Here is a 17108-nt window from a genome sequence, read left to right as displayed (position 1 = left end):
GTTCTCAGCAACAGTGGTTTGTAGGAGTTTATGATTGTTGATAATACAAATTTATCAAAATTATTTAAAAAAACATAATTCAGAAATAATATATTAAAACTAAAAATAATTTCTTATGAATAAAGATAAGAGATATTCTCTGGTGGTGTGAGTATTGGGCTCACAGCACTTAATAATTACAATTAATTAATCGTAAGCACGGCACAGTTGGTAGCACTGTTGCCTTGCAGCAAGAAGGTACTGGGTTCGACACTGGCCGGGATCTTTCTGCATGGAGTTTGCATGTTCTCCTCGTGCATGCGTGGATCCTCACCGGGGACTCCGGCTTCCTCCCACAGTCCAAAAACATGACTGTTAGGTGGACTGGTCTCTCTACATTGCCCTTAGGTGTGAATGAGTGTGTGCATGGTTGTTTGTCCTCTGTGTTGCCCTGCGATGGATTATCGACCTGTCCAGGATGTACCCCGCCTCTCACCCGTAAACTGCTGGACAAAGGCACCAGCCCCCTGTGACCCACAATGGAATAAGTGGTAAAGAAGATGAATGAATGACTAAATAATTATCATTAATAATTGATCATTATTAACCAAACCACACTAAATGTCACTGTGTTATCAACCGTTTTACGGAATGGTGTGGAACACTAACCTTATTTTAACACACAATCACTCTTACACAAAATAAATACGAACACTGTCTATTTATCTATGTGAAAATTTATTAAACCAATAGTCCCTCTTCCAATCAAATATTCATGTTCTACAACTTTTCACCCTTTAAGCATGCATTATTCTACGAAAGGAGTACATTAAATAACAAAGAATAAGGATGCGTATTGAGTGTGTTGTGATGGAGATCCAACCAGCAGTTTTGGACTGAGTGGGAATGAAAACTTCGGATTGACTTGGAATGTGGAAACAAAATCAATGAATGGCAAGGTGTTTTCTACATAGGTAGCGCCTTCGGGAGCGGCTTAGCTCTTTAACTACTAACAGTTGAAAGCGAGCTCCTCCAGCAAAGTCATAACCCCCCACACACACAAGGTGGGAACTCAGTGAAACACAAAGGCCATAAACTGTGAAACAATGGAGATGTGGAGATGAACACAAGGCTCAGTTGATCAAAACACATTACACACGAACCGGCATTCATCTTTGCTGCGCAGCAACGCTTCAGAGTCCAACATTATTGAACAGGAATCAGAACAGTTCATTCAATATTGCACGCAAGAAGTTAACACCTTGGATTAATTAATGGTGATCCTAATTCACCTTAACTATGCCTCACCTTGCCTACACTAGAGACCAAAAATAGAAAACAAAACAAGTTTACTTGGTGGCGAATCCTCTGGGAAAAGGGGTGCAGGCGAGTGGACTTGCTTCAAGGAGGAATGAAGTTATGTGTGGCAAGTGTCGCAGGTCCGCAAACACTCTAAATGGTCACCTTCTCCTCTTTTGTCTAAAACAGGAAAAATATGATGAAATGTTGCAGTCGACTGAAACAACAAGCAGGAAACTTATCTCCTTGGGAAAACTCTGTGGGTTTTCATCTTCACCTGGATAGCGACTTTGATCGGGATATCTTCTGATCTTCTTATATCGGACAGATTTCCAGCTTTGTCAAGCTCTTTGGGGAATGACCTGTGTGGAGGAAACGTAAACCCACCTGCGAGCTTCTATTACTCCAGAGATGGCCTTCGAGGGTAGTATTGGCACACTACAGCTGGAAATGGCAGCTCAGCATTCGCTTTAGTGGGTTTTTATAAATTCCGGTGCCGTCAGAGCTGCGCCGCCTGTTGAGCTGCCTAGTGACTGTGGTTTACCTGACCAAATGCTGGTGACCCAACACATTATACAATTTAATATCCCAGAAAAACTAAAGCTTTAAGCACTTTTAGGTTGTACAGTAAATTTATAAAAATTAAAATACAGACACTACATTTTTCAAGCAGCCTTTTTGTACAGCGATTACATATTTCACACATTTTACTTAATGGTTTAATTTGGAATAGAAATGGTGTCTCCAAATGCAAGTGAGTATGGCAGTCAAAGGCTTTTCAGTTCTATGCACTTTTTTAAACACACTTCATATAATTTAAACAAACCTGTATGTTAAAACCATTCACACGCAATCTTTTATTTTCCAAATTTCTCTAAACAAAAAAAGCTTTTAAAAATCTTTATTATCAGTTTTTGGTAGCCCTGTAATGTAGTAGAAATTTCTTCCAACTTCTTGCCTTTTTACTATTTGGACAGCAAGACCCCACTCCTCATCCACTTTGGATCACCTCATCAATCTTTATCAGTAAACACAAACAGATCAGTTCATCTATCTTATTTATCAAGAGACAGAAAACAAATACTGTAATATTGAAGTATTCTTGAATATTCCAGTCCAACAAAACATACAAAAAGTATACATTTCTGTTTCATTATGTAAAATCATCAAATAAATATATAAAAACAACATTTTTCTTTTATATTTTGAGCCTGCCTCTGCCATAATTAATGCAGCTTGTTAGCTTAGAAGGAGCTCTCAATCTTTTTGATGTCTTGAGCTTTCTCGTTATTCTCCGGCTTAATGGACAGGACCAGTTCCAGCTCCTGGCCAGGTGAAGGCACTGGCATTTTATTGATTTTAGCAAAGCTCTGACTGATGTCCATGAAGGTTTTGTTTTTGGTTTCCGGGAGAACAGCGCAGAGGTAGATGGATCCCAAGATGCAGACCACCACAAATACCAGGAAGGCAAACGACTGCAACTTTTCCTGCAGAAACAGAAAATGCACAGAGGAGACCAGAGGGGAATTAGACAAATTTCTGATTATTAGTATTAGATCACTTAAACTTAAGCTGAATCGATCTTGAAATAAAATGTGATATATAGTACAAAATTTCTTTTTAGGTTTTGCATTTCAACCAATAAACCATTCCTTTTATCATCCACCCCCACACACAAAAACAGGTCTTGCTATTTTTTAGGCTTTTTGACTCTTTGCAACTCAAGGGAGACGTGGTTTTATCATATACATCTATTTAGTGTTCTGTGTGTTTCAAGCTTTGGAAAAATATTTTTTCACTTCAAAGGTGTCACAAATTCACATTTGAATTCAACTTAAATTCAAATTTGCTTTTAGGATTTTTTAAGAAATACATACAAGCCTGAGGAGTAGGAGTGGCTTTTATGCGATCAAAATATTTTCTTAGAAAGGCTGGAACATGCTGTGGGGCTGGTTTAAATCTTATTTGTCTGACAGATTCCAGTTTATTCATGTAAATGATAAATCATCTTTAAACTTCAGGGTTAATTGTGGGTTACCACAGGGTTCAGTGCGGTGGCGTGCACAGACATTTTGGGGGGCAGGTGCTCAAGTGGAAAAAAAGGGCACTTGGGGCTGTCGGCTGCCTTTGTAGTGTGAGATTTATTACAGGCACAGCGTGAACATAATTTATATGTATTACTAAGCACCCACAAAACAAACTGTCTTGTGGGATGTAGGGAAATGACCACCCAGGAAAAAAAAACTCAAAACAAGAATGCATTTTACAAAATTCTTAAGATTAATAAGGCAACAAAATTATCATAGATTGCACGGTGGTGCAGTTGGTAGCACTGTTGCCTTGCAGCAAGAAGGTCCTGGGTTCGATTCCCAACCGGGGGTCTTTCTGCATGGAGTTTGCATGTTCTCCCCGTGCATGCGTGGGTTCTCACTGGGTACTCTGGCTTCCTCCCACAGTCCAAAGACATGCCTGTTAGGTTAATTGGTCACTCTAAATTGCCCTTAGGTGTATGAATGAGTGTGTGCATGGTTGTTTGTGTGTTGCCCTGCGATGGACTGGCGACCTGTCCAGGTTGTACCCTGCCTCTCGCCCATAGACTGCTGGAGATAGGCACCAGCTCCCCTGTGACCCACTATGGAATAAGCGGTAGAAAATGACTGACTGACTGATTTAAAGTTAGATTACTGATTCACAACCTGAACTTCCTGAGTCAAATTTGAAACTGACGTTGTCCTTAATTTTTTTTCTTTTTACACACTGAGCACAACGTGTTTGTCTTGAATATATCATTCTGTACTTTTATCACAAAATGTCTTCTGCACCAAATAACCTTATGTTGTAGCAAAGCAGGTTACACTGTCAAATTTACCAGGTGGGTCACACTAAATGAGTTATCTTCAGAAATGTGAGTAGCCAGTGACCATTCTACAGCGTAAATCAACTATACCCAGAAAATGAGTTATAAAATCTTTATAGTCAAAATGAAACCAACATCAGAGAATATGATCATAAGAAGAATCCTCTATACTTCTGCATGTAGCCAGTGTGATATATGACAGAAATTATTTTTAGAGAATAAAAATTAATGAGATTACATGTCCTGAGAACTGATAAAATGTCTGCTTTTTAGAAATTAAAGTACTCTGATCACATCATCATTTTTAAACACACATAAGTAGAAAATACAACTTAGCCTGCATGCCCCACATTTACTGAACTTTATTAAAGGTATTTTAGTAGTGTATTAATTGTAATGTTAACCAGCTCATTTGGCTGTATTTGCAATAAAAATAGCATGAGTCAAAAAGATATCTGCCTCAGAGACTTTGAATGAGACAGAGCAACTTGACTGCCTCTCAGTAGCGTTTCACCAAGCTGTAATCCCTTTTATCATACAGTGACAGCAATCAAAAGATGCAATCATCCTGATAATAAAGATTCAATGTCCAGAGAACCAAAAAAATCTCCTTGTTTTTGAGTTTATGCCATTCCTGCTAAGCCTTTTCTGAGTTCAGTGTATTCAAAACATCAAAAAAGTAACTTCCAAAGCACCTGATCCAGTGATTAAATACTAAGTTAGCAATTTCTCTTTAAGGATGATGCGTAGTGCAAACGGAGCACTTTTGTGTCTGTGCAGTCCATCGTGATCTCAAAGCCAAGCAGATGGAGGAGAATTAGGCAGATGTTTTGGGTAAACCTTTGTTTTTTTTGCAGTGAGACAGCTGGGTTCAGTTTGGGGACACAAACAAAATAACTAACCAAGGATGTAAATATCCATCAGATGCTGCCCATATACTTAAAGGCATAGGAGTGGAAATCCCTTGCTCAATGTGTAAACAGCAGTGATATAAGTTTTAGCCCCTTAACGAGAGTATATAGAATCAGTTTTCAGGAGTAGAGATCCCATAAGCATATTTACACAGCAGTTTTGAAATGTCACAGGGAAAAAAACTTTAAACTTTAAAACTGCCATGACCTGCTTGAGAAAATGCTGGTGTTTTAATTCTCTTTCTTAATTGCAAAAATCTGTACCAGGCATGGCTTGAATTTCATAGGAGCACCACCCATTTCGATTTTTAAGGTAGTATTGTTTTGAAACAAATATAGTAAGTTGGTCAAATAACAACCTACAACTTCCTGGCTTACAGCGGAGGTCTCAAGGCTACTTATGCAGCATTAACTTGTCAACATTACACAGAGCAGAATGTTTTAAAATGTGTTGTATTGACTAATTATTTTTAGTTTGTTTAGCCTGTACCACCTGGCAGGGGGACCAATAATGGAAACCCACATCAGGCTGCATTTGGGCGCTTTTATATTTGTGTAATTTAAAATGTTCATCAATGCACAATGTCCTTCTTACGGCAGTCCTGAAAGGCAAATGAGAAAAACAGTAAGTTTTCAGAGGCAAACTTTTCTGTGTTTTTTCTTGTTATACTTGGCTCTGCAACTAAAAGGCACTGGAATAAAACCACCAGCCTTCACTGTATTGTTCAAATGGATAGTCAAAGGGGTTGTCCCCTTTTCTAAAAATAAACAGATGTTTTTAGACAAGAAATTTAACCTTAAAATGCCATAGATGGAAGTAGTCCTTTAAAAATTAGCCTGTTTTTAGATTCACTACGGTGATTTCGGATACTCAATGGCCCGCATCAGACCCAGGCTTCAGCGGAAGCTGGAGATTGCTCACCCGTGGAGTATGCCCTGATCCCAGCAGGCCGCATTGTCATTTTACCACTACCTGTTTGATGTAAATAGTTGGTTTAAGTGAGATACAAGGCTTTGGGATTAATTACAGGTAGCTGAATATAAAAACTACTTGTATACTGTATACTGTACTGTATATTTTTATGGACATATTTAGTTATATTGTATGATAATCAAATGTTCCTGAATGCCGTTGTACTGTAACTCTGATTTTGAAGGACACTGTCTGCGTCTACTATCAGGAAGTAGCATATTTACTAGCAGTTTACAATAAAATCCCTTCTTTTTTGCTTCATGCAGGACAGCTGAGGGCAACTCAAGCAAGGATCCAGTTTCTGGACAGCTCCCAGTGACCTCTTCAGCTTCAATCCAGCTTCACTGTCTCCTCACCTTCTTTTAAAGTTTAAAATGTGTTGATAAAGTTGATTTTATGGTGAACAATGTTTTTTTATTTATAACTATTTTAATAAAATACATTGTTCCTATAACCATTTCTTCTCTGTGCTATCCATACATTACTTTAACTGGTGACAACAACAACATAATAATAATGCTTGAAAGAGATTAGGTTTGTGTTCATAAGTGTCTGATAGTTACCTTATACACCAAATCATTCAGGTAACAACTCAGGTCAGATGCAGGTAGATAAAAATAAAATTTAGCATATTTTTTCCAAACTCTTCCTTCCAACAAATCTGATTTGTATTCAGAGAGTGAACGAGTAAATAGTCATTTAAAATGAACTAAGGCTCTTTCCACACTTTATGCAGCTGTTTCTTGAGTCATAGACGCCTTAAAAATAATTATTCAGTCATGGTGACCTTGTATGACCTAAAGCATTTCTACTCAATGCCAAAGAACATCCTTAAAAAAACAAACCATCCCTTGAATCTTCTGGCTGTTGTCCAATTTGATAGTGTTCTGGTGCTATTTGCTGCTTTTTTTAAAAGGGATTTTTTATAACCTAATCATATTTATTGTTTAGAAAGAATATTAAAAATGAATAAATGCACCATCCATCATCAATGACAGTAAAATGAGAGTGATGACTGAAAGAGAGTTAGAAAATACCACTTTGTTGCTTTTGATGTAATCAGCTAAAAACTACATTGTTAGCTGGTAACTGCAGTTAACCTTTGGAGAGGGGTGTGATGAGATTGGTGACCAGGTTGGCTCCATAAGCTACTGCTCACCTCAAAATGCTGCAATGGATAAAACAAGTACAGAGAGCGAGTGAGTAATGAAGTGTATTTGTGACAAAGATTATACTGTTTACAAATCATAAGATATTTGCCAAATCCTAACAAAGCCCATTAATCTTCGCACATGTGTAAACATTTTCACATTTTGTGAGACATTAGGTCCGCACCTGCCCCTCTGGACCAAACTTTGCATGATCAAGCCTTTGCTGCTGCCCCAAGGTTCTGGGACAATGTTTAAAAAAAACAGCTTAAGGCTTTTCTTTTCAGGAAAGCCTGCTAACAAGAGTGCTACTACTTTAACCTATGTGGTTCCTGTTTTGTCTTGTTTTATCTTTTATGTAGTACTTTGAGATTTGCATTTTTATTCATATTTTTATCATTATTTCCTGACACTTTTTGAAATATTTGTCTTGTTTAAGCTGCATTTGTATTTGAATGAAGTGTGTAACATTTGCAGTTTGCTCCTGTGCATTACTTTACTTGCTGATGTATATGATGTCCTTTTTTTTCCATGCTTAAGGAGAGCCGGCTCATCTTGGGGAGAAAGTTAATACTCTATATTGTATGAGTGCCCAGAAGTGGTTAAATAATTATTTACAGAATTAAGTAGGTGAGACCGCTGTCAGTTGGAGTCAATCTAAGCAGTCATCATGCCGATGCGAGAGAATCTTCATCAGTGAGTGTCTGTATAGTGTAGTATTAGACGAAAGCTTTTATTGCAATGATGATTACATGCAATGTTTCAAAAATCTTAAAACAATTTGCACAAAAGAAAGAAATCAAATAAGAGGTAACTAAAAGGAATATTATGCTTCTAAACAAGGAAGGGAAGGTGAGAAATAAGTGTTTGTATTAGAACAAGAGAGGACAGAACATGACAGAACTCAAATCTTCACTATAAACATCCACCTAATGATGACATTTAAAAATGACCTTGTCTACTATGTGTCCATGCTTGGAAATTTACAGTCACAGTCACAAGTTTCTGGGGCAACAGTGAGTCATACTTGGTGGGTGGGAACTCTGTGATGCAGTGGAAGACAGAATATAGTCATGTGTGTTGGTGCGGGTGTGTGTGTGTGTCTGATTGTCTCTTAATTGTATTTTCATCCCAAGTCCTGAGCATCGCTCAGACAAATAGATTACAAGGATACCTACAAGATTAAAAAACCAATAGCCAAATAGGGCCATTCACCATTCTTATGGATCTTTATCATTTAATCATTTCACACTGCATTCATGACAAAAATTAAGCATATAAGCTTAAGATCATTGCAGTGATAATCCTCACAAACTCATAAATCTTACAAAATATCCACTAAGACTGGAATGGCTTCTTGGTGTTAATAAACATCACACAGAGAATTTTGTTTTTGCCTGATCTAATGTGGATGTGATTCATTAAAGTATTAATTATGTCTGATGTTTAAAAGTAAATGTTTATTTAATGTCTTCAATTAACGGAAGCCCTTCACTACAGACTAATCAGTCGTACCATAAACCAACCTTTTGACCAAATTTTGACCTTTCAAGTCCAGAAATCTTGGCTATTCTACCCGTCTCAGCTAACCAGCTGGCCTTTTAGACAAAATTTAGATTAATAAAAAATTCAGATTTCTGAAAATAATATACTGCTTTCTCAAAATGTGTTCTACTGTGTTTCCATGACCTTCAAATTGTTATGCAAATGTGTTTCTCTGAAAGCCATCTGCAGTTGCATTGGATTCCTCTATACAAGACAAAACACAGGGTCATGAAGGTTGTCTTATTTTGTGTTATTAAAGTAGCTCAGAAATTATTGTAATGTTCAACGTTGAATGTTAATAATGCTTAGAAGTCTTAATGTGGGGTGCAACGATGGCGCAGGTGTAAAGCACATGACCCATGTATAGAGGCCACAGCTGTCATGGGTTTGAGACCCGGCCCATTGACCTTGGCTACGTGTCTTCCCCTTTCTCTCTCTACCCCATTTTCTGACAGTCTACTTACAAAATAACGGTCACTAGTGCCACAAAATTAAAAAACAAAAGTTATTAATTCTTAATGTGAAGCTACTTTTAGTCCCTGAAAAGATTACAAGTCTGAAATGTTTTAAATGTACAAAAATAATAAAAAATATTTTTGATAATTTCAACAGTTAAATTATCTGATGTAAAAGTGGAAAACTTTTGCTAGTAGGTCAGTTAAGTTCTTGGTGTAGTCCATTGTTTGTACAACATCATATTTCTCTTACATTACCTAAATAAAAGCTCTTGATTGGCTGATTCCCCCACTTGGGTTTGCTTTACATGAGAGTGTTTGGTTTTGGGGGCTGCATGGTGGTGCAGTTGGTAGCTCTGTTGCCTTGCAGCGAGAAGGTTCTGGGTTCTATTCCTGGCCGGGGGTCTTTCTGCATGGAGTTTGCATGTTCTCCCCATGCATGTGTGGGTTCTCACTGGGTACGTCTGGGTACTTCAGTAAATAATGAAAATGGGTCCCACAGACCCAAGCACCACACAAGGGTTAAGTGATTTCCTTGTTTTGCTGGTCTGGCAGTAATGTGGATGGAGGGGTCAGCAATTACTTTTTCAAATACAGTCAATTTTTGTTTTTGGAAAGCCCCAAAACAGATAAAATCCCAAAAGGGGCCAACTATTTCTTTATAGCTCTAGATCAGGAGTCTCAAACTCCCGGCTCCAGGGCCACTTTCGCCCCCCACCACTTCTACTTCCGGCCCATGCCCCAATATCACATACATAATGGGGTTTGGCCTTTTACAATTTTTTTCAAGATAAAAAATATATATTGCTATTGCAAAATGAAGACAGTAGCTTTAAAAAAATCTCAAATCAAACACTAAAGTTTTTTTTAAAGCAAAATAATAACAAAGGAAAAGCAACCAAAGAAAATCGGGAGAAGTAGAATTGGGAGAATACGTGAAGGAGAAGAAATAGGCTAATAGTAACAGTAGAAGAATTAACCAAAGATGTCGCTAACCAAACAAAAAAGGTTGATGACGAACATGGATGATTTTAAGATAGGTGGACATTGCAGTATTTTTTGTTGAGTTCGACAGAAATGCGATTTGCCTTATATGTAAAGAGAAAATTGCTGTTCTTAAGGAATATAATCCCAAGTGTCATCATGCGACTAAACATGGCGAGTATCATAAGAGCTACAAGGGAGATGACCGAATAAAAAAAGGTGGATCAGCCCCAAAAAGGATTACAATTCCAGCAAGAAGTTTTCCAGAAGTCCAGTAAAGATGCTGATGCGGCCATTCAAGCAAGTTACCTTATTGGGGAGTTAATCGCTAAAGCGGGAAAACCATTCACTGAAGGGGAATTTCTGAAAGACTGAATGTTGTGAGTTGTTGATATTCTCTGCCCTGAGAAGAGGAGCTTATTCAACAACATTTCTCTGTCAGCTAACACTGTGGCAGAACAAATTAGTGGGCTGTCAATTAACATTTATGAATAACATTTATGAAGTTTTACTTCATATTCCATGGCACAGGATGAAAGCACTGACAAGAGTGATGCTGCACAGCTGGCAATCTTTGTCAGAGGTGTTGATGAGACGTTTGAGGTGACAGAAAAGTTTCCAAGTGTCCTATGTATGGCCGCACAACAGCCACAAATATATTTCAGCAGCTATGCGAAGTCATCGAGCAACTTGGTTTGCTGTGGAACAGACTGGTGGACGTTACCATGGATGGAGCGCCCTGTATGACAGACAAAAACAACGCAATCCCCTGTACTGTCCTCACCACCCGTGCCTTTCTCTTATGTGCTGTGCAGCTCCCATACCATACTTGAGCTTGATAGGAATAGAAAACATAAAAACCCTCTTTTTTATTAACATGTCTAACCTGTGAAGTGTGAAACATGCTACCTCTGCTGAAAAGAAATAAAAAAAATGAATTAAGGAATAAATACATTTTTGAGGCAGCAATAAAGAAGTAAATAAGCTTCAAAGTATTGCTTACGGCTTCAAGAATGCAGACAGTGTTGGCCCTTATCTAACTTTTAGGACCAAAAAGAAAAAGCAAGTAGTAATTTAACCTGATTTTCATTTGATAAGAAAAACATAAAAAAAAAAAAATACTAGTATATAACATTTAGTTCAAAATAAGTGTGGAAAAAAACATCAACAGCATGCATGTCAATCATATGTGTATTGGTTTGCCTACAGACTTAATAGATGTTTAATTCCATCCCTGATTTTAAATTTTCAACGCTCCCTTCAAAGGAGCCCAAGTGACACCTCTGTGGCATTCTGTCATGCCAGTATAAGGACGTGACAGTTCAAGATCTTGTTGTCTGAATAGGGGTCAGAGCTAGTTTCAGGTGCAAGTCAGGGATCAGTGAGTCACCGCTGTGATCTAGATGCCCGCTCTGTGCAGCGGGTCCTGCTCAAGTCAGACAGCAAAACGAATACCGCAATAACAGCGACACAGGCAGCCTAAAAATAACTCTCTGTCGCTTCTCGTCTCTCACACTTGTCCACACCTTACCCACTTTGGTAAGCCTTCGCTCCTGGGTGCTTCTCTTTCCCTCTGTGACTTTATTGTTGCAGGTCATTACTTACATATACAGGTCCTTCACAAAATATTAGCATATTGTGATAAAGTTCATTATTTTCTATATATGTAATGATGAAAATTTAACATTCATATATTTTAGATTCATTGCACACTAACTGAAATATTTCAGGTATTTTATTGTCTTAATACGGATGATTTTGGCATACAGCTCATGAAAACCCAAAATTCCTATCTCACAAAATTAGCATATTTCATCCGACCAATAAAAGAAAAGTGTTTTTAATACAAAAAACGTCAACCTTCAAATAATCATGTACAGTTATGCACTCAATACTTGGTCGGGAATCCTTTTGCAGAAATGACTGCTTCAATGCGGCGTGGCATGGAGGCAATCAGCCTGTGGCACTGCTGAGGTCTTATGGAGGCCCAGGATGCTTCGATAGCGGCCTTTCGCTCATCCAGAGTGTTGGGTCTTGAGTCTCTCAACGTTCTCTTCACAATTTCCCACAGATTCTCTATGGGGTTCAGGTCAGGAGAGTTGGCAGGCCAATTGAGCACAGTGATACCATGGTCAGTAAACCATTTACCAGTGGTTTTGGCAGTGTGAGCAGGTGCCAGGTCATGCTGAAAAATGAAATCTTCATCTCCATAAAGCTTTTCAGCAGATGGAAGCATGAAGTGCTCCAAAATCTCCTGATAGCTAGCTGCATTGACCCTGCCCTTGATAAAACACAGTGGACCAACACCAGCAGCTGACACGGCACCCCAGACCATCACTGACTGTGGGTACTTGACACTGGACTTCTGGCATTTTGGTCCATTTCCTTCTCCCCAGTCTTCCTCCAGACTCTGGCACCTTGATTTCCGAATGACATGCAGAATTTGCTTTCATCCGAAAAAAGTACTTTGGACCACTGAGCAACAGTCCAGTGCTGCTTCTCTGTAGCCCAGGTCAGGCGTTTCTGCCGCTGTTTCTGGTTCAAAAGTGGCTTGGACCTGGGGAATGCGGCACCTGTAGCCCATTTCCTGCACACGCCTGTGCACGGTGGCTCTGGATGTTTCTACTCCAGACTCAGTCCACTGCTTCCGCAGGTCCCCCAAGGTCTGGAATCGGCCCTTCTCCACAATCTTCCTCAGGGTCCGGTCACCTCTTCTCGTTGTGCAGCGTTTTCTGCCACACTTTTTCCTTCCCACAGTCTTCCCACTGAGGTGCCTTGATACAGCACTCTGGGAACAGCCTATTTGTTCAGAAATTTCTTTCTGTGTCTTACCCTCTTGCTTGAGGGTGTCAATAGTGGCCTTCTGGACAGCAGTCAGGTCGGCAGTCTTACCCATGATTGGGGTTTTGAGTGATGAACCAGGCTGGGAGTTTTAAAGGCCTCAGGAATCTTTTGCAGGTGTTTAGAGTTAACTCGTTGATTCAGATGATTAGGTTCATAGCTCGTTTAGAGACCCTTTTAATGATATGCTAATTTTGTGAGATAGGAATTTTGGGTTTTCATGAGCTGTATGCCAAAATCATCCGTATTAAGACAATAAAAGACCTGAAATATTTCAGTTAGTGTGCAATGAATCTAAAATATATGAATGTTAAATTTTCATCATGACATTATGGAAAATAATGAACTTTATCACAATATGCTAATATTTTGCGAAGGACCTGTACAGCAAACATACCTATAGAATGACTATCAAAATTAATAAGGAGTTATTTTTAACCTCACTCACAGTTCCGGTTAGAAGTTTACATCCACTCATCATCAACATGGATGTCAGATTAACCTTGAGGTTTGTTGAAAAATATAATTTTTTTCTCAGTGAACTGAAAAAAATAGGTTCAATGACTGATACAAACAAGATTTGGATGAAAAGGATTGAATTTACTATTTTTCCTCTGATTCATACTGGCAGACAATTATACATGTATGCTCAAATATCTGCATTCTCACTAGAATACAGTACAGACCAAATGTCTGGACACCCCTTCTCATTCAAAGAGTTGTCTTTATTTTCATGACTATGAATATTGTAGCTTCACACCGAAGGCATCAAAACTATGAATTAATACATGTGGAATGATATACTGAACAAAAAAATGTGAAATAACTGAAAATATGTCTTATATTCTAGGTTCTTCAAAGTAGCCACCTTTTGCTTTGATTACTGCTCCGCACACTCTTGGCATTCTGTTGATGAGCTTCAAGAGGTAGTCACCTGAAATGGTTTTCACTTCACAGGTGTGCCCTATCAGGTTTAATAAGTGGGATTTCAAGCCTTATAAATGGGGTTGGGACCATCAGTTGTGTTGTGCAGGAGGTGGATACAGTACACATCTGATAGTCCTACTGAATAGACTTTTAGAATTTGTATTATGGCAAGAAAAAAGCAGCTAAGTAAAGAAAAATGAGTGGCCATCATTACTTTAAGAAATGAAGGTCAGTCAGTCCGAACAATTGGGAAAACTTTGAAAGTGTCCCCAAGTGCAGTCGCAAAAACCATCAAGCGCTACAAAGAAACTGGCTCACATGAGGACTGCCCCAGGAAAGAAAGACCAAGAGTCACCTCTGCTGACGATAAGTTCATCCGAGTCACCAGCCTCAGAAATTGCAGGTTAACAGCAGCTCAGATTAGAGAACAGGTCAATGCCTCACAGAGTTCTAGCAGCAGACACATCTCTAGAACAACTGTTAAGAGGAGACTGTGTGAATCAGGCCTTCATGGTAAAATAGCTGCTAGGAAACCACTGCTGAGGACAGGCAACAAGCAGAAGAGACTTGTTTGGGCTAAAGAACACAAGGAATGGACATTAGACCAGTGCAAATCTGTGCTTTGGTATGATGAGTCCAAGTTTGAGATCTTTGGTTCCAACCACCGTGTCTTTGTGCGGCGCAGACGAGGTGAACGAATGAACTCTACATGCCTAGTTCCCACCGTGAAGTATGGAGGAGGAGGTGTGATGGTGTGGGGGTGCTTTGGTGGTGACACTGTTGGGGATTTATTCAAAATTGAAGGCATACTGAACCAGCATGGCTACCACAGCATCTTGCAGTGGCATGCTATTCCATCCGGTTTGCGTTTAGTTGGACCATCATTTATTTTTCAACAGGTCAATGACCCCTAACACACCTCCAGGCTGTGTAAGGGCTATTTGATCAAGAAGGAGAGTGATGGGGTGCTGCGCCAGATGACCTGGCCTCCACAGTCACCGGACCTGAACCCGATCGAGATGGTTTGGGGTGAGCTGGACAGCAGAGTGAAGGCAAAAGGGCCAACAAGTGCTAAGCATCTCTGGGAACTCCTTCAAGACTGTTGGAAAACCATTTCAGGTGACTACCTCTTGAAGCTCATCAACAGAATGCCAAGAGTGTGTGGAGCAGTAATCAAAGCAAAAGGTGGCTACTTTGAAGAACCTAGAATATAATACATATTTTCAGTTGTTTCACACTTTTTTGTTCAGTATATAATTCCACATGTGTTAATTCATAGTTTTGATGCCTTCAGTGTGAAGCTACAATATTCATGGTCATGAAAATAAAGAAAACTCTTTGCATGAGAAGGTGTGTCCAAACTTTTGGTCTGTACTGTATTTGGATAAATCCCACTTAGAAAGTTAAAGGAAATCCACACACATTTTGAAGTCATTACCAAGCTTTTGGTATAATTCCGACTAGATATTTGAATGTGCTATACATTAGAAATCAAAATCAGCTTTATTTGCTAGGTTTGTGCACAAACCTCGGTTACACTTTTTAATATAGATATAAAAACAGTGAAATAAATAGTTTTTTGAAGGGTAGAGTTCATCTAAATTGGTGGTTTCCTTGCACAGACCTGAGTTTTAAGAAAATGCCATGAATTGTCTATGGAATTGAGGTCTGGGCTTTGGGAAGATCATTCCAGACTCCTAATGATAGATTCCATTCCAACATTTTAAGGTGTGTTTGGAATCTTTGTCATGTCTAAACATCCAATTGTGTCCAAGTTAGTCTAGCTGTTCATCTGAGGTGAACTTGTAGAATTTGGAGGTAGTCTTTTATTTTTGCCATTATGGTCAAATATCTTCATCTTTGTCAGCTGTGACTTTAAAATTCGCTCCAGAGTGTGTTTATTTTTTCCATGTGGGCGGCTACAAATTCTAGTCATGGTTGTAGGAGTAAGTTACCTACAGGCATGGAAATGAAATTTCGCAATTACTGCTCAATGTTGTAGTGATCATACTGAATGCGTTTAACTCACATTTTTCCCTACTCTTCTTCTTTTCCTATATAATGATGGTGTGATTATTAAAGGTGTTGAAAGTCCATCCAACTGGATAAATACAGTATTAACAAGCAAAATTCTAATGAATGGCAAGTGAAGTATTATAGCCTACCAAATATTAAATCCAAGTATTTTTATTGCACATATTAAAATTGAAATGACAATTACAATTCAACATTTGGGCCACTCTAGCATGAAACCAGTCAATTTAAATAAATAACTAGATTCGCACTAAAGAATGATCAAACATCCAGCAGGAAGTTGCATTATCAGCAAGCTAAGTTAATAAAAGGGTAAATAAATATGACATTCAACTCTATGATGAGTGGAAGTAAACTTCTGACCAATATTGTAAGTGCTCTTTCTCTTTTTAGCTGATAAAACGGTAGATCGGTTAGCATAACACAGTGACTTTTCTGAATAATTCTACTTACAGTTTCATTTTCTGTTGACTCTTGTCACCTATATGCACAAAAGTATTTGGAGAGAAATCAAACCCCTCACATGGCCACATGCAAACCCCCATGAAGGAATTGCATTCGCAGGAGAGAAGGAGGCCCCACAAAATTATTTGGTGTTCAGACAACTTCCAAACATAAACTTTTAATGTTTAATTTGATTATGTGTGTGCAAAGTAAGCCCATTTTCAGAAATCGAACAATAATGTCTGTAGCTTATCTCCTAGTGCATTCCAGGACTCTCTTTTGGTCTTTCACCACAAAGGCTTGGTCAGAGCTATTTTGACTGGGTTAGGAGGAGCTTCTCAATAGTAAAACGGTTGTTGATGGTGTTGTATCTTGGCAGTTAGCAGAACTGCATTGAAAGCATTTTAAATATTTAGCATGTTGCTGCAAGCTATTACCACAAAGTTAATAACTGTTTTAATCAGTTGCATGGCTGTTTGCAGCAAGCAGAATTATGATTGGCATTTTCTGTGTGTTTGGCGTGTATTTTGTTTGGTAGGCTGTCTGAGAAAAATAGAGGATACATCAAACTACTTCTTACACAACCCAGGACATGATGAGGTAGTGTTATAGAAATTCAAAATTGCTTTTGGAAATGTGTATTTGTGCTCATAAATGTGTGTTTTTCTATGAGAAATTGGGGGATAACCTATCACTACCTGAATGCATGTA

The 17108-nt window shown here is 38.6% G+C and overlaps 1 protein-coding gene across 4 annotated transcripts in view; it reads right to left on the bottom strand.

Annotated features, from left to right (window-relative positions):
* Positions 1 to 698: 698 nt before the first annotated feature.
* The window catches only part of slc2a9l2 (solute carrier family 2 member 9, like 2), a 195884-nt gene continuing 179474 nt past the window's right edge, over positions 699 to 17108 (bottom strand). For 3 of the 4 annotated variants that reach the window (XM_047346454.1, XM_047346453.1, XM_047346455.1), the window contains exon 14: positions 699 to 2765. In XM_047346454.1, the coding sequence (XP_047202410.1) occupies positions 2523 to 2765 (243 nt within the window). In that variant the 3' untranslated portion in view covers positions 699 to 2522. The remainder of the gene's footprint in view (positions 2766 to 17108) is intronic. The other variant, XR_007035272.1, reaches the window with a different exon arrangement.

Source organism: Girardinichthys multiradiatus, chromosome 20, assembly GCF_021462225.1.
Source record: "Girardinichthys multiradiatus isolate DD_20200921_A chromosome 20, DD_fGirMul_XY1, whole genome shotgun sequence".
NCBI classification, from domain to species: Eukaryota; Metazoa; Chordata; class Actinopteri; order Cyprinodontiformes; family Goodeidae; genus Girardinichthys; species Girardinichthys multiradiatus.
The sequence above is the reverse complement of the archived record's forward strand: the minus strand, read 5'-3'. Positions and strand labels throughout refer to the sequence as shown.